The sequence below is a fragment of the Anas platyrhynchos genome, chromosome 9, assembly GCF_047663525.1.
Source record: "Anas platyrhynchos isolate ZD024472 breed Pekin duck chromosome 9, IASCAAS_PekinDuck_T2T, whole genome shotgun sequence".
Classification (NCBI taxonomy): Eukaryota; Metazoa; Chordata; class Aves; order Anseriformes; family Anatidae; genus Anas; species Anas platyrhynchos.
Window position 1 is genome coordinate 5,333,313 of NC_092595.1, and position 22,889 is coordinate 5,356,201.

Genomic DNA, 22,889 nt, shown 5'->3' on the forward strand with positions numbered 1-22,889 from the left:
GTGTCTGGGACCTGTATCAATCCTGCGGTGCTGTGCTGGTGCTGGTGGCGTGCCGGCACCTGTGGTACGGCTCCTTCCCAAACACACTGCCAGCCCTCGGGTTAAGCCGTGCTCTGTCAGCTGGCCGGTTCTTACTGCACGGGAGGTATTTCATTTAGCTGGAGCAGTGCTAGCTCCTTTATCAGCATGGCCTGGCACTGAGCAAGAGGCAGAGCAGACGCTAACACAGCTGCCCTTACCCACCGAACGCGTAATCGTGTCATGGAGCGTGCTCGGATTTGTTTGACAGGACCTGTTTTAGTAGAACAACGTTGTCGATTATGTTCCTGTCTCCCAGTTCCTTATCGGCAGGAGCCTCCGTTGCCTTCTGATTGTTTTATCTGGAGGCTGTGCCCACTAATGGCACGTAAAGGCACCGGGCGTCCCGCTCCCCTCCCAGATGGTGCCATGGGATCGGCACGTTCTGCCCCGGCCCGCTGGGTCTGGGCCTGCTGTCAGTGACAGGGCCATGCCAGGGACTGGATCAGGCCCGAACCCCAAAATTTGGGGCTAACTTCGTCACTGATGTAACCCATCTGCCTGCTACAAGTGCCTTCTGTGCCTCCTTCCAAATACCAACTGGAAAAACTTATTAAATGCTTTTTTTTGAAGCCAGCATCATTAGCTGTATTTTCATGTCTGCTTTGCTGTGGGGCTACACCACTATTAGATTTCAGGCCTTCCGAATTTATTTTAAAAGCATAGCTTGTCTTCTAGTGTCCTACAAGTTGTGACCATTTTTTCTTCTGATTTGTCTTGCCCTCATTCACCAATTTTCTGTAGTTTCAGTTCACTTTGATCACTGCCTGTTCTTCTTTTTCTCCTTTAAATGTAATGCAGAATAAAAATGGGTAAACTGTCTTCATTTTACCACTAAATCAGGATAGGTTTTTAGCCGAAGTTTCCCTCTTCTTGAAATGAGAGGATCAAACTTTTTCTTTCATAATCCTCTTTTTAAACAAACAGAAGCCTTACATTCATAATGTAGTTAAACCTCAGTTTTCCCCTTCCAATTCTGATCAGTTTTGGGAAATAAGCACCTGTTGTTTTTAAACATAAGGAGCATGCACTAAGTGCTGTGCATTTTCCAGTCACAATACGTGATGGCCGTGCTGACTGGAAAGCCCTCACGGGGTGACCCTGGCGGGCTGTGGAGATGAAGCTCCCAGCTGTGGAGAGGGTTGGGTGCGCAGGATCCAGAAAGCTAATAAAACCAAGAGGTTTTTTTACAGTGCAGGGAAGCCTTTGTTTGCTCTTTAAGCTACGTTTGAAATACGTTTGTGTGGCATAAGTTACGTTTGTGTGGCGTAAATCCGATAGCTCTCAGCGCGCTGTAGGCAGTAGGGGAGGAAATTGTTCCACAAGTATTTGCCCTACAGAACTTGAAGGCTCACCTCCCTTAGTTAAACATCGTGGGACAAGGAGGGGAGGTGCTATGACCCACCTCTGCACGCCTTTGGGTAGATGTACAAAGCCGTGCGTGGCCGCGGCCTGTAAGGCCTCTAAGCTGCTGCCACCGCTTCTGCTGCGCTTCAGGGGCACGTGTGGGGTGCTGAAGTGGGCACACAAACGTCAGAGGTGAGACCTTCTCCAGGTCTCCTTGGTGTTGTGGCACCTTTCTACTGAGTGTGGAGTTCCTGTAGTCTGCCTTCATAAGCGATAGCTGATTTAAAGAACACTTTGACTAGTTCGTTTCCTTTTTTTCTTAAAGAGGAGGGGACTGAGTCATTTAGCTACCTGTCAGGATATCGAAATTTCTTCATACTCCGAAACTGCTTTTTTGTTTTTCAGATTTGATGGGAGGGGCTGTTTTGTCCTCTCTAAGAAAGGGCTTCAAAAAAGCTCTTCCCTCTTTCTCCTGCGCAGCTTTAGGCGGAGATCTTGTCTGTCTTTATATTTACTCAGCGTAAGGAGCACCGTGCTGCCAGCCACCTCGTCGTCACCGGAGTGGCACGTACAGCAAAAACAGTAAGAGCCAGGAGCTGAAGAAGCCGTACAAGCTGCAGGCAGGGGCTCTCCCCATCCCAGCTGCTCTTTGGGGCACCCTGGCAGCCCCTGCGCCCAGCAGTTCTCCTGGGCTGTTTCAGGAGAGAGGCTGCTCTTGTGCTCTCCTGTCTTACCCGGGGCTGTCCAGCCGTGGCTGTCAATTTACACGTTTTAACTCTGTGTGGTAAGAGCATCTCCTGATTATTTGCTGCTAAAATGTGGTATTTCATAATGACAACTTCAGGCAAATGGGAGGAAAGCGTTTTGTAGATAAAGCTTGGTCACTGCTTGTTAATTAATGTCTGTCTTTTGTCGGGGATAATTACTGCAGCATTGGTAGGAGATAAAAGTTCAGACAGAACGCAGCTGAGCTGTGATCTGCTTATGTTGAAGCCCGAAATAGTGAAGGGGATGTTTGACTTGAAGTGATTGTCCTTGACTGTCTGACTGGCATCCTCATGGCTCCCCTTTGCTACAGGCGGAGGAGTGGCATGCTTTGAAGCGCAGGCACAACTCTAATGCAAAAACACTGAGCTGTGAATAAATAATAGAGAGAGAGGGATCTATAATAGGTCCATATTTATGTGTTGGATTCCAGGTTGTGCCCAGAACTATGGGAATTCCTCGCAACATTGCCTTTAAGTAATATCCTTCTTTGTTAGAAGCCAGAGCTGATAGAGTGCAACCAAGAAGCACTCTGAGAAACACAGCAACACTTAATGAAGTTCTTCTTGTTGCTTTTTTTAATCTGAGAATGTAGTCCTTAGGTCTTGTTTCCCTATACATGTGTATCCAGAGAGGTCTGCCCTTAAAGTCATGGGGTTAGTGAATTTTGGCTGAGTTGAGGTAGGTTTATTACTGTTGCTACCTATACTCGCTCAGTGTGTTGGGCAGCAGGATCTGCATGCACCAGGGTGGGTGGGACGACTGACATACAGGCACGAGAGAGGTCTGGGATGCTGGATGTTGGATTGGGAAGATCTGTGTAATGCAGAAGGGATTCCAAGCATCTCTTTGGTTAGTTTTGTTTTGTAGAGTACTGCTAATATGGCTTGATGGGAGTGTGTGTATTGACTGCAGCTGAAGGTTTCTCCATTATTTCTAGAAATGGTTCTCTGAGTTCTTCCCCAGAATCTTCTTGAGCTGCAAGTAATTGGACTTAAGTCAAAACAACTCTATAAAGCCCAGTTTTTTAACTTGTATTAGTTTCATTGAACCACTGTGTATGCCTTGACAAATTCTCCAATATTGAATCTATTTTACTCCTAATGAAAGAATTCTGATCTTCTCTCATTTGCTTAGATGATTGAGACTTTCCTACGGTAGGAACTGATTTATGTGGTGCTTGGCATTCTGTACTGAAGCTTTCTTTTTTCCCTAACAAGGAAAGGGGAAAGGAAACATGTAAGGAAAACATATTTGGACAATATTTGCAAATGGTACAAGGACATGCCTATGCAAAAACGCTCCTGTTTGTGGGGAGCACAGAAGGGTTTTGGATGCTTTTGTGACTGAAGTGGAGAAGCCACTTACAGGCCACCTGATGCTGGCTTACAGGTTTTTTGTTTGTTTTTGTTAAAAGTTACAAAGCAGCAGCTCAGAAATGGATACCAGAAACATGCTTACCATTTACTTTGTGAAACTGAATTTGGAAGGAAGTCCGAGGTGCCTTTATATTCTGAGCTCTGCAAGGCTCCGTTACCTTTTCTCCATCCTTCACTTCCCTGCTGCTGTGTAACTTTGGTAGCGATTTTTCAGGTTGTAATAATATTAGGAATTTGACAAGCCTAGGGGTAGCCTTTTCTCTGATAGAAATCAGCAGAGCTTCATTGTTTTCAGGTATTTGTTCCTGAACCGTGACATTTTTAAGCTGTTAAAATGCCATTGTCGGTGCTCTGATAATCCTCGATGGCTTCCGTTCAGATTGTGCGCTTGCGATTGATAAAGTCAGGCAGATCGCTGCTTATCTGGAGTTATGCTAGGGCGTTACTTGGCCATTTAGCTAAATACTGAGCTCAAGCTGAGGAGTTTTATTAAAGAGCAGCATAAGGTATTTTGTAATAATGCACGTTCCTTTGTCGTTCCTTGCTCTCCCGCTCTACCCAAATCTAAGGAGCAGAGCATCCTTTTGGAGACGGCACAGGCACCAGAGTTCAGGCGATGGCGGTGTACCAGAGGAGGCTCCCCCTTCCATCACTTTAATTCCCTGTGGGTATTCTTGTTTTTGTGCCTAAAAATGAACTTTGCTGGGTGCCAGCCGCTCGCTGACAATTTATCTGCCAAGCAAGGAGGAAAAATCAGTTTCTAATCTCTGTGGAAATAAAGGGAACGGATACAACAAGGTTGAAATTCCCCTGGTCCGTAGCACTGGAGAGCCATTCGACAGACAAAGCATGCAATAATGGGGGCTGAGGTGTTTGAAGAAATTTCCCCCTGAAGAATTAATACCTGTCAGCACTAGCTTTTCAGTGGGCTTAATGGTTATGTCTGAAGATTGAGATGCTGCTTGGAGAATAAAAGCTGAAGATACAGGAGAGTATCCAATTTATATGAATATTGGAGGAGAACTCCATCTTCTCTCTCCCTTTCTCTTGAAAGGAGTTTTATGGCGTAAAATAGTCATTGAGGTAGCACGGAGGAAGCCTTAAATCTTAGGAATTTGTTTCAAGTTTGTCGCTCAGTGGATTTAACATCTCTTCTAAGAAAGCTGTGATGTTTGTTTATCAGGTGTGGATTCGTCAGTGGATGGAAAAGATTTTAGTGCACCTCAGCAGAAAGATCTTTACAATTGTGTTGGTTTAGTAAATAACTGGAAAAAAAATTTTTCTTTCCAGTATTACTCACCAGTGCTGTCTTAATTGGACTGTTTTGATTAAATTAGCAAATAGCATATTTTTCTGGGCCCGCATTGTGCTGTACACTTGAACTGATAGGATATAATTAGACACCTCATTTTGTTTCCATTTGACATCTTTTAACTAATTAGTTCCTTGGATCGCTTTCTTTTGCGTTTCTTTATTTTCGGTTGATTAAGTGCACTTACTTAGCTTCTCCGAGGGTACAAAATTAAGAGCGTGCTAATTGCACAACGCTTCTGGCACGTACGGGCTGCCTCGGTGTCACCTAAGGACAAAGACTTCGCCGCCGGCATCGCGGGTGCTCCTCCGTGCCCGTGGGCAGGCGCTGCGCCCTGCCAGTCCTCTTCTTCCTCCTCGCCCTGCAGTCTAGTCACAGCTTGCTGGCTAAAATCAGCTCCCAGCCATGGGGAGATGGCTTTCAGCTCTTAAATATTCAGGCTCGCTGCTTCAAGGACCTTGGAGTGTCGGTGGTGAGGTGCTGGAGCGCTCTCAGAGGGGTTGTGACCCAGGGTTGTGCCCGAAACCATCGCACTTCATTGAGGGGGGGGGGGTTCAGTGGGTTCTGCCACCAATTCCAGCACGCTGTGCTCGCGGGGCCAGGGCGTTGGGCGTCAGAGAAATCATGCTGCAGCTGGGAAACTGTGAGTACAACGTTTCTAGAAGTGAGCTTCCCCCAGGCGTTGGGTATGCTGGAATAAATGAGACTATTACAAAACGCTCTGCTTTGTGCACAGATCGAGGCGTAATTTGTTTGGATTCTGGTTTGAACATCGGTTATTGATGTGAGGCACCGAGCAGGATCTGACTTCTGCCTGGTAACAAAGCAAAGCCAACAGAAATGAGAATTAAAAACCACTGAAATTTTACTTTTATTGCACTGCAGACTGAAGTCTGAGTGCATCCAGGCCTCTGGTGTTGGGACAAGATGCCTGCCTCTTCCTGGAGAGCTGCCTCTCCAGTGAAATTCCACTGCTTTAAGGCAAAACCAAAAAACTTAACACTTGAGTTGTGATAGTGAATCGGGTCTGAGGAAGTGAATTTTGGTGTAAAAGAACAACAAAGGGCTTAACAGCTAGAGGGCCTGGTGCTTGGCAGGGGCTGCCTTCCAGAGGAAACCCGGTCTCAGCCCCGTGAAGCCGGGGCAGTTCTGCCACGGGTGCTGGTTTGAGAGCAGAGCACAGGCAGCCACCAGGGCGGAAGCTTTGAAGGTCAGCATCCTGCAGTCTGCAGTGTGAAGAAATACATCGATGACAAGATGTCTCGATGTGATAGGCTAGTTTTGTACAAAATAGTCAAAGATAGATGAGGTTTTTGTGTGTCAGGACAAAAACTGACTGGCTCAGGTGGTAAGAGGATCTCTTCAGACCTCCCGAGAGCTGATCTTATTGTTAGAAACCTCAGGTCTTGGTAAATTTTTTTTTTTTTTGAGTATATTTCAGACTGATCGTGAATAAATGTGTCAACAACAAATACTTTCTTGGCCAGTAAGAGTAGCCTATTACACTTTTTGGGGTCACTTCAGAGGCAGCAGGTAAGAATTCCCTTTAAAACTTTATAATGGGATGAAGTTTTTTTGTGTAAATATAAAACTTAAGTCTTTTTATTTTTTTATTTCTCAACATTGTCCCATCACAGTCTCCCTTTCTGTGCTACATCACGAATGGTTCTGAGCAGCAGCCCCCCTTGGTCGCTGAAGGGCAGTAGCTGCAGCCCTGACATTTGTGTTAGTGTCAGCAATGCTCTCTTCTGCTCATTTTTGTGAGCAAGGCGTGAACTTACTAAGGGTAAGTTGCGGAGGGAAGAGCATGAATCCTACATCTCACTGGTCTCCTTGAAGTGTATCTTAAAGCCGGATTTTGATACTCACACACCCAGAACTCGCTGTGGCTCACGGGTGTCTGAGCCCTGACCAAGGGGGAATTAAAAGCTGGTGAAGATCAGCTGCATTGATATCACGTTGATCTCTGCCCCTGCTGCTCCACATCCAGCTGTGGGCTTCGGCTGTCCTCATCACAGTAGGAGACAGCGAGCTGCGTAGGGCCCCTAAAGGGCATTAATCCTGATTTTAAGGCGAGTGATTTTCAGATTGCTCTGCTGTTGGTTAAGAAACAGAAACTACTGACGGCTGAGAATATGTGCGATGCGAATCAGCCATCAGGGCATTGTTCCGCTGGGGCCCGAAACTGGTCAAGCAAGGCAGAGCTGCACAGTAAGTTAAAACATGGCTATCGCCACCGATTACATCGCAGAGATATTGGGCTTTATTAAAAGCTGCACGTTTCTGTGCGGGCGCTGTTACAACAGCCCCACGAAGAACTTTTTTTCAGCTCCTGGCTGGCCACCCAGGAGCCAGGCTTAGCAGCACGGGTGAGGCACCAGGGACCGCAGCAAGAACTCCGTGCAGGGAGGTAAAGTCTCACCAGGCAACTTGATTTACAGCCTGGGGTCTGTTCCTGTGCCTCTCAGTCCGTCCCTGGGGCTGGTCGGGATGCTGATGAGTGGGAAGTGGAGGTGCCGGCCCCAGCCCTGCCTGCCGGGAGCCCCCGCAGCTGGAATGCGGCTCCTCAGAGAGCCAGGATGTTTGCTTTTGTCGAGTGCCCTTGTTGAGGAAATTGAGTGAAGGGATCTCTTGAAAGGCCAAGCCACCTCCAGGAGATTAGGCCTTCAATTACACTCTGCAAGCCTCGTCTTAAAGCACCTTATCAGGAGGGGTTGGGGAGGATGCACTTGGTGCTGGCGTTGCTTCTCTTCCCTTCGGGCTTTAAAGCAACGAGTGGCATCGAGTGTGGTGGAGAGGGAACCCTGGAGGAGTTCTTCCACCTGGCGTGGTGGGTAGAGGCCGAACAGCGTGCCAAGGAGCCCTTTCCATCTGCCTGTAGGCAGCCTGTGCTGAAAGCTGGCCTTCACGAAGACAGATAAGGAAGAATGCATAATATTTTAAGTATCGTAAGGCTGGATATCCTTCGCTCAGGATATTTCCTGTCCACAGGAATTTATTTTTCAACTGTATTATTGGCAGAAAATCCACAAAATGGAAGGGGGGAGGGAAACTTGCACATTTCAGCAGAAGACGGGAAGCTTCTAGTTCTGTCACGTTGACTAAGGGAAGAACAAGGAAAGCTTTGGAGAACTGAAAAACTTGGGCCTTTTGTGCTAGCACGCCTTGTTACATAAGGAATAGGCAGGGTTTTGTACTGATCTCTGTCAACAAAGTAGAGCAATTAACCATTAGCTTAAAAAAAAGAAAAAAGGAGTTGGTAAAAAGACTTGAGAACATTGTTACTGAAAAGGGGCTGACTTTGGAGGGAGCCCGAGCCTCCGGACAGGCGTTGCTGGTGCAGGGTGTTTCAGTCTGACTTCCACCTGGGTCTTCGGCACACTTTGCCTTCGTGTCCCTAAAGAACTGAAGCCTCAATCATAAAGAAGGGTTTAATTAGCAATTTGTGATCTGGTTAATCCTTTGGTGGAACTCAATTGTAGTTAGCATTGCTGCTGCTGCCTTCTGTGTCTGCTCGCTCGTAGCACCGGGGGGCAGCAGCCAGGGGAGCAGCAGAGAGGTGCTGGTGGTGTCCTGCTGCACCTCTACCTCCATCAGGCTGCTTGTGCACCCTTCCTGCTGGAACCTGAGGGTAGGATCCGTTTAAATGTGGCTGCATGTGCTGGGATAGCCTTTGCTAGCAAAGGCCTACAGCTACTAAACACGAGGAGCATTTATTGTTTACCATCAGTTTTCCTTTTGTTGCTTTTGTGTCTTGAGCAACGAGCCCTTCCATAAAGGATCCTCTTCCTCTAGACATGGCAATGAGTAACGTGCAGTTAGCAGCTTGGAAAAATTCACAGAAGCTTGAGTAATGAAGGGGCATTAACAAAATACCCTTGTTATCATCCATGTGCTAATAAAAAGAGAGAAAAATGGTAAATGTATGGAGTCCTAGAGTTTACACCTGGCCTTTGGCTTTGGAAGAGGAGGATTGGGGTGTGCATTAGACCTTCTCACCCCATTTCAGTCCACGCTCAGCACCCAAGGAAAGGCTTCCAACACCAACCCTGAGCTCACCGTGCTGAGACTGCATTTTTTCGGCTGTAACGTGTTAAAACAGAAATCCGCGCTGCTGAGAGCGTTTGGGTAGCAGCACAGCAATGGGGTGGAATCCTCGGTATGTGCCAGTGGCAAGAGCCGAATTCCCCGGCCGCTCGCTCTTTTGAAGTGAGCGCTGGCGAGGCTCTGGGGTGCGGGCAGGCTTTGCCTTGGCGCTGAAAGACGCTCTCTGGGGCTACAGGTTTGTGTGGCAGGTTAAATCCAGGAAAATGAGAGGGAGGACTCCAGCCTTTTTTCTCTCTTATCACCAGGCTTTCTAGCAAAAAATATCCCCGCCTTGATTTCTTGAGTAATTCTCTTGGACCCCCTTATTTCTGAGCGTGGTTTAAGCCTTCGGAGGCTCCTGAGATAAAGTAAGGGGATGATGCTTCTCTACGTAGCACATGTATGTGCGTGTGTACGTGTGCATCATGGCTTAGGCACAGATCTCACACCTCTGTGACCAGGCTCAGGCCCTACTCTCCCCGTCTCTAGCCAGCGGGCGCTGAAGATGCCGGAAGAAGCTGTAGAGGTGTTTATCAGGTGTGTTGTGTTGGCAAATCCTGACACTCCTGTACCCAACAGAGCCACCTTATGGGGAGGTGAGGGGATGCTGGTGTTCCTCTGAGTGCCCACGTGTGGGTCTAGCAGTGATTTCCACAGCCCTGCTCTGCATCTTTGGCTTCTCGCCGCTGATACACATACACACGTACATTTATATATGGCCTCTGCCTTGTGTTTGACCGCACGTTGAACCAAATTAAGCGCGATCTGAAATAAAGCCTTGGCCCGTTTGCCTGGTGGGAGCTCTCTGGCTGTATCGCTGTTATCTGTTTCCGAGTGGGTACATGAGCCATGACGGAGGCAGGTCCCCGCTGCGGTATCGCTGGCAGATCTCATCTGATGGCTGGGACATCGCCTCGGCCGGCGCTGCCACTGACTCATCTGTTTCCCATGGTGGCTCCTCAGAGAGGGCAGGGCGACTTCTGCCACGGGTTCCCAGGCCGCTGGCTGGCCTCCACGCTCTGCTCATCCCCCCGCTAGGCAGCTCTGCTGCTGGACGCCACCAGGTTGCTGCATTTTGTTCAGTTTTCTGGTAATCTCCAGGAATTCCTAATCCTCTTACAACCCGGTGATAGTTGGGCGTTCATGCTCTGAGCTGAATGCGGTTGGTGGCTGTGCTAAGGCTCTCTGTTTGTTGCTGGTGTAAGTGTTTTCTCGGTATCTGACAGGTTCAACCCGCTAGTGTTTGTCAGAAAGAGGAAATTGCTTGTGACAAAATGACTTCTCTTAATTTAATCAATTCCAGAAGTGTTCAAAAATAATCTTCTTGCCCGATGCCTCTCAAAGCATCCTTAATAATAACTGCATTGTAGTCTGCTCGGCTCAGATGAGAACGAGTGTCGTTCATTATTTTTGATCAAGTACCCTTCAGAGAGCTGTGCCGTAACGTGTAAGGATGAGCAGGAAGAAAATCAGCGCATTCATCTTCTCCTCGGCTACAGGAATCCCAATTCAAAGACAAAAGCTGGAGCAGGTCGAGCTTCTCATTTAAATGGTAATAAATCTTGTTCTGCTCCTCCCTGGGCAGGGAGGCCACTGGGAGGGAGGTGACTTGCGGTGGTGCTGAATTTCAGAGCCAAATGTTGAGTGCTTGCGACTGGAATAAGCAATAAATATTTCTTGCCATGGCAGACGTGCTGAAGTAAGGTACCTGGGGGTGCTGGGGAAGCGTGCCCGGCAGCCTGGGATGTGGAAGTGAGGGCTCGATTCAGCAGCGCCTAGGAAACCAGGCCGGGGTTTAGAGGAAAAATCCTATGGTCAAAGTTCCATCTGGGACAGTGGAAAAAATCCATCAGAATTCATTAGGGATGAGGGAATTTCCTTAATGAGCGGCAGGAGGGGGCTGAGCTGCCGCACAGCTGTTGGGTAGCCGAGGGTTTCCCTGCACCGCGCTGACGTAGCCGCCGGCATCCTGTTTGTCAGAGCTTGGGGGCGAGCTCCTGGGTTGTTTGTACCTTGACCCCAACCCTCCCAAACTGCTTATTTTTTAAGCTGAGGTCACTTACCCCAACCCCATGTTCTAACCAAGTTGAAGCCCCATTTCTCAAGATTCAGGATTGCTTACAGATCTTTATTTTTTTAAGAAGCAAAGCTTTTTTTTTTTTTTTCCTCTGCCTTTCTTAAGTACTTCCACTTCATGATTCTAGCTAGAATGACAAATGAGATATTTTTGGGAGGGCATGTTTTTGTCTGATGCTTCTTTCCAGAAAGCTGAAGTGCTGTAGGTCTCACAAAAACCATCTGTCACCAGATGGGTAAGCATGAGCTATCGTAACAGTCAAAATGACTCTGTTTAAAAGGACCCAAAGGTAAACTCTGGTTGCCTGTGACTTTGTTTTTAGATACCTGTAGCTAGTCTTCTCCTAGGCTTGTGATCTACCTCACTTAAAGGCAGCAAGCATGCTGCTCGTGCCAGCCTGGGAGATGGCCAAGGCTTCCCTTCTGGAAAGCAGGGGAGGGCAGAAATGCATGGATGTATTAAAATCCACCCGTGTTAGGTAAGCAGACCGAAGTACCTGCCGTCATGCCCGCCTTCGCATGGGTTCCCTCTCCAGAGCAGAGCTTCTTCATTTGGTGGGTTTTTGAAGTTTATTTGAATGTTGGCAGCGGGCTCTTGCACCTCTGAAACTTGGTGTGAGCCAAAATGGAGTGAGTTGTGTGCTGCACGGAGCTGAGAGGTTGCTCTGCTTTCTGCTTCTCAGCCATTTAATTTTTTTGCTTGAATAGGATCATGTAATTTAAGGGATGCAGAAAGCTGACTTCACTTTCAAGGGTTGGATTGGTTTTGTTGGAGCCGAATGTGGATGTACCAACAGGGAAGCACAGCTGTCCCCCTTGTTATTAAATAAGAAGTTTGTATCAAAAAGCTATTACAGTGTCACTGTGCAGAAATTCCCCTTCCTACACCTACTTCAATTTCTGTTTCTTAGTGTTGCCTGGTTGTGTCCTCTGTGTTTCAGAAAGCAGCCCGATCTCTGGCTATCCATCTGCGGACCTGCTGTACGAACATAACAAACTTTTTTTCTGTTTCATTTCCTCCCCTTCCTTCCCTGAATATTTTCCTACCTTTCAGCCTAAGCTCGCGGTAACAACAAGCTGTGGCAATGTTTTCCCCTGTCTCGGAGCTGGAGGCAGTAAGGTCACAACTGCAGGTAAGGCGTTTGGGATGCTGTTTGGCAATTAAAATGGCAAAGGACCAGAAGCTGAGCAGGCTGCACTCAGATTGACCCTTTCAGGGGTTATTTCTGAAGGACCCTGACTGTGCATGCCGCGAGCTGGAGGTGTGCTCTTGTTGTTCAGGGCTTCGGAGAGTTCTCGTAAACCTTATAAAATCTTTCAGGATGTGAAAAATAATCATTATAACGCATGCAAATAATCTTTCAGGACTCCTATCACCTCCTCACTTTCTGCTCACACTGGAAGCTCTGGTATCAGAGCCAGAAGGTGAGATATTAGGAAATTCTGATGAAGAGACTAGTTCAGGGCATGTTCAGGAGCTCCTCCTCTGCACGAGGACAGTGGCAGCAACCCTGGCTCCCGGCCACGCGGCCGCCTTCCAGCCAGCGCCGCGGGGCTTGGAGCAGGCTGGGAGTGATGGTCACTTCCAGTTTTGTAACGAAAGCTGCCCGGCACTGCGCCGTGCTGCTGGTATCAGGGAGCTGGGCTGATTTATTCCCATCGAGAGTGACTTCCACTGCCCGGACGAAGCAGCTGTGGTGCTGCCTCTGTCCATGCTGCCACAGCTTCGTTCCTCCCATCTGCGCTGTAAGCTCCAGGGCCCAGGTGAGGCAGGTAACAAAACCCCAGGGTTTGCCCACTGAAAACATGTCCCAGGTAACTGGAGCCTTGCAGCTGCCTTGGTTGGCGTACTTAGGGGACGGAGATCCTGCCTTATCTGGCTTTTGCTGGCTCTTGGCATTTGATGTTGCAAACTCCGGTTCTTGCTGCGTGCTGCCTCAGGGTCTCAAACTCTTCTCTTGATTAAAAGCTCCTTTGGCCGCCAGTTGTGCTTTGTCTTTTAGTGTTCCTTAGACGTGGATCGATTCTGTGTGACAGGCGATTCCTCTGCCGAGTATAAACGAGCAGGCATTTCACTGAAGTCTGATGCTGCAGTCAAGTAGTACTGAGTGGAGATAAATAGAGACCCCGTGACTTCCCACCTTAAAACAACCACAAACAAACAAACAAAAAGCCTTGGTCTTTAAAAATGCAGTGTTTCCATTTATCATTCTTAGCTTGTTACCTTTATTTCTGTGAAACAGTGCAGGAAAGTAAAACATTCTTGCAAACTCTACATCCCATTCAGTGAGACTGAAGGGTAGTGAAACAAAGCGAAAAATTAACTCTTTTTTTTTCCCCTGATATTGAAAATTTTGGGGAAGTGGGGTCTGGGTGGTGTTTTTTTTTTTTTTTTTTTCTGTAACTTGTGCAGTCTGGGCATTGAGAGCCTGTGAGCACGGTGCAAAGAATGGGTTCAGCTTTCCCGATGCATTCGAAACTTCTCCGGCAGCCGTCCAGGGGCGCTCCCTTGCAGCGCCCGCTCCGAGTGAATGCCCGCCGCTGAATGGGGCGTGCTGAATGGGAGAGCTGCTCCCGGTGGTTTCCCACAATAACACAATGAGCTACTTTGTCAGCCTGGAGTCAGGTTAGCGGCGAACGGCTAAAACAAAAACGTTTTGCAGTGCATAAAGGTGTGCTGAAACCTCGCTGGAAATGGAATTCGGTATGCTTGCTTTTCAAGTGCTGCAGATTGATATGATAGATAGCTCTTTTTTTTTCTTCTTCAAGGTTTAATTAGTGGTTTTGAAAAAAAGCACAACACAGCATTGATTTCGGTAGATTCTCCTCTGAACAGGAATTCTAGAAGAGATAACCAAGGTCTTTGTGATATTATTCCTCGGGCTTTACTTTGGGAAAGCAAAGTTGAAGGGGAGGGTATTTATCACCAGCCTGCTCGTGCTTATCGCCCTGTAACCGTGATTAATATTTCGGCTATTAAAGGTAGAAGGAGAGCAAACAGATGAAGCAGGGACCTTATCTGTCTCGCACCTTTGCTTAAGAACTTGGTGTAGGGTTTGTGTGTGTGTGTTCCTGGGCATGTGCACAGGATCACAGCCCGGATCCCAGGGAGTTAAGGACTTCAGCATACCACTCATATACTTCTAAGAGTGCATGAAGATTTACCCGAGTGCAGTGTTTGTAGGACAGAGGCCCAAATTGCAGGCAGGTGTTGCTCTGGGTTGGAGGGATTTGTTCTTCCTCAAGCAAATAGTTGGAATAACTTGGTATTGACTTGAAACGCCGCTAAAAGGGGATGAATGCGTTTTATGGAATTGTGAATTTAATTTATGAATCGCTTTCGGTGGGGAAAAAGGAGGCCCCATAGAGTGCAGGGAGCCTGAAAGGGTTATCAGCAGGTGTGGGAGGGGTGGGGAGAATGAACTGGGGCTTGGTTGCTCGAATCTGTGAACATGTAACGTGTTCATTGGGAAAGACACCCTCTGGGATGTGGTTTGAGGTCTCCTTGGGATGCCGAGGGCCACTGGTAGTGCATCCTATAGCTGCCCGCTGAGCGGCACGCAGAGCTGGGTGCTTGGGTGGCTGTGAGGGTGGACGAGCAGGAGGAGCAAATGGGTCTGCAACCCTGATAGGGCTCCTGCTCGTGGAACTGCATAAATCAACTTCCCTTTAAAAAATATATATGATGTTTAAAGTAGATGCTATTAAAAGCAAGTTGTGCCAGAGCAAATTTTGTAATGAGATGTGTTTAAGTGTAAAGAAATCAAATTTGAAATGTAAAAATAATTTGTGGGGGAAGAAATTGGCCACTGTTGTGCAAGAAGCAAACCTCAGTTACCAAATTGCTGCTGTAAGGAGGCGGGGTGAGGCACTGGGAGAGTCAGGTGTCTGAAACCCTCTGTTTTAGCAGCTGGATCCCTTGGTCCAGGCCAGGGGGTAGCCACATTTTTTCTGTGTATTTGTGAGTCCCACATAGCTGCTGTGAGTGATAGGAGGAAGATGAAGCAGGAATAAATGCGTGCAGCCTTTGAAGAAGAGAAGCAGTATAAATTGCAGCAGAAGCACTGGGCTGTTGACTTTTACCTTGGAGAAAAGGCACCAAAAAATGCAAATGGTGAGAAAGAGATGTAAGTTTTCTTTCTTATTTGTAGTTTGCTGCTATGTCAGCAGCACGAGCTGCAGCCCCTGGGTGTCTGGGTGCCTCAGGACCGCTTCTGAGCAGCAGGCTGGTTTGCTGTTATAATGTGCAGAAGTGAGACTGCTGGGAAGGCACTGGAGTAGCTTTTGTGCTTGAGGTTTCTGCTCAGGTGTAGCTAATGCAAGCTTAATAAAATCACTGGATGTTTATTTCAGATTTGTTGTGCTTTATTCGCTCCAAGTCAGTGCCATTATCTGGCTACGAGTGCCTTCGGGGTGCGTTGGACTCCAGCCCCGTGCAGGAGCGTGGGCTGGCTCCTTTGAGAAGTTTTCGTAAGATTCCCTGCTGGAAAACCAGGGGAAAGCTGGTTGTCCTCAGTAAAAGGCTCCTTTGTGCATCAGCTCGCTCACTTTATTCTGCTATTTCATCAGAGCTATTACAAGTTGATGAGTTGTGCTGGCCCGACGAAATGAGATGCTCCCGCGTGATGCTGTCTGACCTCAGCTCGGTCCCAGCGCTCTCCCCGGTGTGCCTTTGAAGTTTTGATGCTCGTAGATGGCCAGCCTGGTCTCTGGGCCCTCTGTTCTTGGTGTAATTTTGTTATAGGCTGGCCTGCTCCTTGTTTTGGCCTGGTATTTAGTGTGCCAAAGCAGAACAAGCACGTTACTCATGCACAGAGTGGCACGGATGCCATCGTGCACCCAGTTGTGCTTTTGGCCAGGTGGGTAAAAGCCATCATGGTATGAAATGCCTGTCTGTCACTCAGAAAGGACCCGCCTAGGCACAGGTAGGAAAATGCCAAGTGTTTAAGGCCATATTTCGTTATTCCAGTTCATCCCCCAGCTGAGGGAGGATCCATTTTGATAGTTTGCCTATTCCGAAATTACAAACGTACCCACCGTGTGCGCTGCTGGTTGGATTGCGAAATGGATCTTCCTAAAATAGTGGAGACTTGAAAAATGTGAGGTCAAATTATAGGCCCACATAACTGCAAACCTCTGGAAGTTTCCTCGTAGCATTACACAGCGTTATGAATCTCCCCCTAGTTTGGGGAAAAACTCCACTGACTTCCCTCCATCTCCTCCTATGAAGCCGAATACTTCTGATGATCCCGTCTTCCAAGGTGGAGCTGAACGTGAAATCACATTGCTGTTTAAAATAAAAATAATCCAGAGGGGAAACCCGCTGGTTAATCCCAGCGGTTAAGTTTTGGGAGGATGTTTATGCTTCCCAGCCTGCTGGAGGTGGGCTGCAGCTGGTGGTAGCCACGCTGCGAGCCAGGGGGCAGGCGGCCGTCGCTCTGTGCCACCCAGCTGCGGAGGCAGGCGTTCTCTGTAATGTTTTCTCTGCTGTACGAGATCCTTCAAATCGCATGTATTTCCTCCAAACTGTTACGAATGAGCCCGTCTGGCTGCTTTCAGATTAATCTACCGTGTTTGCAATTAAACGCAGAAAGAATGCTTTTACGTTTAAATGGCTCCTCAGACGGATGTGAGTTAACTAAACTAATGAACACACATCAGACAAGACAAATTCCAGACTGTTAGTGCCTTGACCAACCATCTGTGTGCATACCTCCAGGTACTGCTCATGTCTCAAGAGGCTTTTCTACATGAACAATTATTACCACTCCTTTCTGAATTCGAGTGGCAAGCCATGGCAAGAGCCTCTTGAAAGCAGCTATATTTACCGCAGCACTTCCACCGCTTTTCAGTGCGAACATAATGGTGCTATGTGTGCTTTAATTAATCTGAAATTTCAACATGTGCTGCATGAAATACAACAATAGCCGGCCGGGGCTGTGTGGAAGCCCTTTCATCCCTTGCATGCAAGCCCCAGCGCTAATAATGGCACGCACACGAAGCGCTTCCCATTAGCTGCCTTCCTCGTGGGTCACACACTCATTTCAAACGCCGAGCATCTGAGTATGGCCCTAAATAAACAAGTCTGTGTGTGTGTGTACATGCTCTGTCTGGACATACAGAAACACACATGCAGTTTTTTCCTTAGCTGTTTCTCTCAGGGGGAGGTGGGTCGAAGCCTCCCTGGAAGAAGCTCCGCTTCCTTCAGCTGTACCCAGGTGAGCAGCAGTGGGATTTGCCACGCCAGCCTGTGACAGGGATCTTCAGTTCCCCAACCAGGCTTCTGGAAAATAGCAAATAGTTCCGTGAATGATGCTTTTTAAGGAGGTGCAGGTAATGGCTGCTGCGAACGCCAAAGGATTTCCTTGTTTTCTGCATTTCACTTTCTTACTATTAGAAATGGCTAAGGAACCGGCGTTGTGCTCAGCCCTACTGTGCAAACCGAGGTGGAGGGCTGGGGCTGGCCGAGCGATGAGGGTGCAGATAAGATAGCAGGAATGCTTGCGTCCTGTGCTCATGCGAATGGCAGCTTCTGAACGTGGTTCTTGGAGAGTCTGGTGCGCCCCAGGGCGGGCAGAAGGGAAAAAATGGTAAAAACAGCTGGTGCAGGCAGGAACAGACACTTTTAAGGGACTGCTGGCCGCTGGATTGGTTGTAGCATCCAGAGACTGGATTCTGACATCACACCTGGGCTAGCTGGTCCCCATCCCTGTAAGGTACCAAGGGCGTTTGTGCTGCGTTGGGTTGCTTCTCATCAAGTGCTGGGCAAAAGGAGGTCACTGATCCCATGAGAGTGGGAGAAAAGGGCTTGGGAGAGGGGCTCGTATGAGAATACTCACATGTGTGATACGTTTAGATTTAATTTAACACACACACATAAATAAATATGTATTTATATTTATTGTGGTGGAAAGGAGCTCATGTTAGCCTATATAACCTGATGCTCTAAACCCAAACAAACTGGGTGCTGGCACTTTTGCCTCCGCTTCTCTCCCCAGCCTCACCAGGGTGTGTTTTACAGTTCTGAATAATTAGTTCAGAAAACTTGTTTCAAGAAAATTGTTTCGTGTAGTAACTTCAGTAACTTGAGGGGATTCTGATAAAAAGGAAGATGCTTGATTCAGCAGCTTGTACTGGCCTGTACCATAAAAGCAATCTGGCCTTTACAGAAGGCGGTTTCAGGGCTCGATATTTAGAATTCCTCATGGTTTTGCCAGATTTTCTTGAATTAGTTTGCCTTAGCTGGAAGAGCTTCTTTCTCTGTGTAAAAGAGAAAAGGTGGAAAAGAAATCAGGAGAAGAAAAATGTTCTTGACGGATACCCCCGCTAATTGCATGGGCAAAACCTTCTAGGAAAAGTTGGTCTTGGTTATCTTCCTGCGGCTCAATCTGCTTCGGAATTTAAGGCTAATGCTGACGTAACGCCGTGGGTCATATTAATTCGCCTTACATGGAAATTGGGTTCAGATAGTTACACTTTGTTCTGCTCTGTTTTTTCTAATTTTTTCTCTGTTGCCATGTGTAGCTAATTTATGCCTTGCTAATTCACATATTGAATTAATTTAGCAAACAGAGTCATCTCGCCGATCGGAGGAGGACTGCGGCATTGGGTCGAAAAATCAGGTCTGCAGCGGTGACTTGCAGCAACCCAAAGGTTTGGAAGCTCGGTTTGGGGACAGAAACTGGAACCTGGGTGTTTGTTTCCACTTCCCTGCTCTAGAAGTGGTGTGGGCCACGCTGTGATTTCCGTGTTCCTGGAGGGAGCAGACGGGGAAATGCAGCCTCTGGCCGAGCGCTGGCGTTTCTGAGCTCCGTCCCAGCCAAAGCTAGGGAATGTAGACGCACAGGAAATACCTTTTTTAAATTTAAATATAGTCAGCTTTCTAGACAAAACCCCAAATTTGAGTTAGTACCTGAAAAAAAAAAGGTTGTGGGTTAGGATTTGGCAGTTCATATTTTAACTAAGGAAGAGTTCTCATATCCTGAAATGCGACCTGGCCCTTTGAGCCCTTGTCTGGGGTTTTCTTCCAGTGATGTTCCTGAATTTACAGGAAAAAAAAAAAAAGTGCCTGTGTTCAAACCTCTTTGTATGAATGAAGCTTGGTTATCTGAGCAGCTCCCGAGGTGGGGCGAACTCCAGCTTTTAGGAGGGGTGTGAATGCACGGGGGATAAATCTGTGTTGAGCGGAGTGTGTGAGAGAACAAGCTAAAAAACCATGGGAAGCAGCTTCCAAAGCTGTTGGCTTTGACATGAAACCGGCCAGTCAGCCCCACGGTAGGTGTTTCAACCCTGTCTGATCTCACTCTGCATGGAGCACCTCTGTGTGAAACTGCTTACAGAAAAATAAAAATAAAATAAAAGCTCAGAAGCCTGTGGGCAGTGCGTGTTGTAGCCAGCACTGTCGCTGGCGGAGCTGTACCAGACCTGACAACTGAAGGAAGCTGTTCTCAGTTTGTCCTTTTTTTCCTTTTTTATTCTCCCCCACCAAAGCGAGGCAAGTGTAGACATGGCTGTGGTGACAAACCATTAATAAAGCAAAAGGAATGCAGCTGTAAAACTTGAAATAATGACATATAGCAAATAAATGTCAACATATTGGTTGTTGTGCCTGGAATGGAAATATTACTCGGAAAATATGTAGCTTCCAGCTACAGTCTGGCTTTTTTTTTCCTTTAAGAAAATAGACATGGCGTGACGCTCGCAGGCGCGGGGCTGTCGGGTTGGGCCTGGCTGCGTGTGTCATTTGCTTGGGGGCTGGGAATTGTTCGCCACGCGGTTGACATAGCTCCTCTCAAGCTTGCATTCTTTTAAAATCACATTACTTATTCATATATGAATATATATCCGTATAGTTGTGTGTATATAAACACAAATTCTATATATAACTGATGGAGGTGAAGGTACAAGTAGTGACTAAATGAATCTCTTTCCACTGAAAGCAGTGAGTTCCTGTTCTCACTGTGTTCACTATCAGCCTTTTGCAGTGCTTTTCTTAACCCTAAGCGTTTCAGAAATTATTCAGAAGCTCACATTCTCGTATTCATCATTAAAAACAAGCAAGTAAACAAACAGCACAACCCCAAACCAACCCACTCAAACCCTGCACAACACACTGCTCCTCTTCCCCACCTCCCTCCAGCAAACACCTGAAGGACCCCAAACCTCTAGTTTTTAGTTGTGAGCTTGAATCTTTCTCAAAATTAAAACCTGAGGCTTTGAGGTAATGAAAACCACAAGGTTGAGGAGGAAGCTCCAAATACTGCAAAGCTTAAGGATGGAAAATGGGCCGGGCAGGCTGCTGGAGCTGGGGCTGCGAGCCCTGGGCTGCTAAAGGCAGGGGGAGTTTGCCACCAAGATTCAAGCAGGATCGAGGTCTGATCCTGTCTGGGAACACGTGGTGGCTGTCCTTGGGTGCGTGGTGGGATGAATTGTTCAGGACAGTGGTGCTGGGTGAGGTCCCGACCGTGCCAGGCTCTGCGGGAGTGACTTGACGTGAGTAGGGCCGGGTGTCTGCGTGGCTCCTGAAAAACAACCGTGCTGCTAGCCCTGGTACCGCGTGGGTGGAAAGGGGGCAGCCATAGGGGCTGGAGGGTGTGAGTGGTAGGGTGCCAGCTCCACAACACTTGGCTCATGAGCAGGGTTTTGCCTGTTGCTTGCTGCCAGAAATTCCCCTCTTTCTGTTCTGGTGGTCCTGTCCTGGGAGGACTTTGGGAATCTCTGGCGAGAGAGAATACGGAGGCTGTGTGACCACTGTGAGACCATCAGGTTGGCTTGTGTAGGTTTTGTGCAGAAGTCTACATAAGGTGTGGGGTTAGGTCATCCATCTTAGTGACTAAAGAGTTGGATTATTGCCCCATAAAACAGTATGATGGGGCATACCGTTAATGGGGAGCTATTAATGCGGGATTAAGGCTTGTTTTTACAGAGCACTGGTTTTGGTGAAGTTTAAATAACACATCAGCGAGCTGGTGGGAGGGAGGGAGCGCTGAAAGTGGTTCCCCTGCAGATCCTGAAGTGGGATCTTGCACTGTGCTCTGTTGCCCTCTGGAGAGTATGAGATGCTCAGTGGGGAAGGTGCTCAGGAATCCTTCTCCTTTGCCTCATGGTTAAGTGAAAGTCTGCTCTTTGTTTTACAGGCATTGCTTCTCACTGCCATAGGGCCTGGAGAAAAAATAACGCTGTTTGGCTCTGAACCATGGGTATCGAGTGACACTGATGGGTTTTAAGCGAAACGCATCCTGACTGTGCAGGTTGTGTGTTCTGCAGAGCCGGGGCAGCGAGCAGGATGCTGATCTGCAGGAGCCGAGCAAATCTCCCTCAAAGCATCTCGGCACTTGTCCGTGTCAGCTCTGAGAGGGGGGCTCAGGTTTGCAATCGTGGGAAGTTTGTTCAAACTGCCTAACTTGTTTTTGGAAATCTCATGTGGAAATTTGACTTGCCCATGATCTTGATCTAGCATTTAAAACCTGATTTCTTCAGTGCCTCCTGTGTGCATCCTATTAACCACAGGAGGTGTCCTGCTCGGGTTGCCGCCTTAATGGCGAAATCCACGAAAGCACAGGAGGGTTTTGCAGAGTCTCTAACCGGTGCTTCTCTTGCAGGAAGCCCGTCGAGGAAAATTCTCCATGAATGTACGTCACAATGATGATGACCGACCAAATCCCGCTGGAGCTGCCGCCGTTGCTGAACGGGGAGGTAGCCATGATGCCGCACATCGTGAACGGCGATGGATCACAGCAGGTCAGTGAGCTGCAGAGCTTGTCGTCTTCTCACAGCCCAGAGGTTCAAGCTGGTGGTTGGTAAATTCCCAGGCTTGTCATCTTCCTCTTCGTAGCACACCTGCCCAAGCAATTTTTCTGTGTTATCCAATTTAGTTCCCTCCTCATTTGAGGCATTTCAACAAGGTATTTTAAACGAGATGGAAATACACTCTCCTTCATGAATCAATATAAAATGTCATTTTGTTACCTCTCGTTCCCTTGACCATTTCTTCTTCCCTCCAAACTTATTTTGAGCAACACTAACCACAAAGGAAGAATGACTTCCCCTTTTCTTCCTAGTCTGTTTGCTTATCTGGATGTGCAAGACAAGGCAGAATTTTCAGTGCTGTGATTTTTTGGAAGTTTATGTCTGCACGGTGTGCTGAATCCTGGGAAAAATGAAGCGAGCCTGTAATGGCTCTATTTGTCCAGTCCATTATTAATATGCTTGAGTGAAGGAATGGTTTTATTGCTATCGAGTACCATAATTATTCCTTAGATGGTCCCTGTCCTCCTTGCTGGAAACCATTTAGCAGGGCGCACTGTCCGGTGGGTCCTTGTGCATTACAGAAGGAACAAATGCAGTTTGCTTTGAGGTGGGGCTCTAAGTCAGACTTTGAATTTCCCCATCAGTAATGATTCAGCAGCCTCACTTGGCAGATACTTCCATGGCCTTTAAACCAGCTTCTCATCTAAGGATTTGGAGAAAAAAAGTGCTGATGTAGTGCAATTGCACGAAGTGTGCTGCACGACGTGAGTCAGCAGAAGGGCTCTGGGTCAGGTTCCTCTTCCATATGTGTGTTTGTTGGGTAATGGCTGTAGACCTTAAGTGAGAATATCTCCTATCTTGTTTCTTTGAGTACTTGTAGATGGAATACAAGTTTTCTGTCAAGCTTTTTTTGTGATTGTAGCCTGGCTATGCCCTCATAAGTTGCACAGTTTAGCTGCCTTTATTTATCATTTTTGTCCTGCTCCTGAAGCTTTAGGTAATGTTTTCACTTTTAAAAATTGTAGTTCTAAAACTGAATGAAATTGGAATTAAATGTTTTGCTTGATCTTTGCATAATGTGGCAGCACATGGACTGC

General features: G+C 47.5%; 1 protein-coding gene across 2 annotated transcripts in view; it reads left to right on the forward strand.

The window, feature by feature from the left end:
• Positions 1–22,889, forward strand: part of FNDC3B (fibronectin type III domain containing 3B) — a 174,671-nt gene that overhangs the window by 11,924 nt on the left and 139,858 nt on the right. The window contains exons 1-2 of one of the 2 annotated variants that reach the window (XM_072042700.1): positions 18,679–18,696; positions 21,645–21,783. In XM_072042700.1, coding sequence (XP_071898801.1) covers positions 21,673–21,783 — 111 coding nt within the window. In that variant the 5' untranslated portion in view covers positions 18,679–18,696; positions 21,645–21,672. Of the gene's footprint in view, positions 1–18,678; positions 18,697–21,644; positions 21,784–22,889 lie in introns of those variants that run through there. The other variant, XM_027464789.3, reaches the window with a different exon arrangement.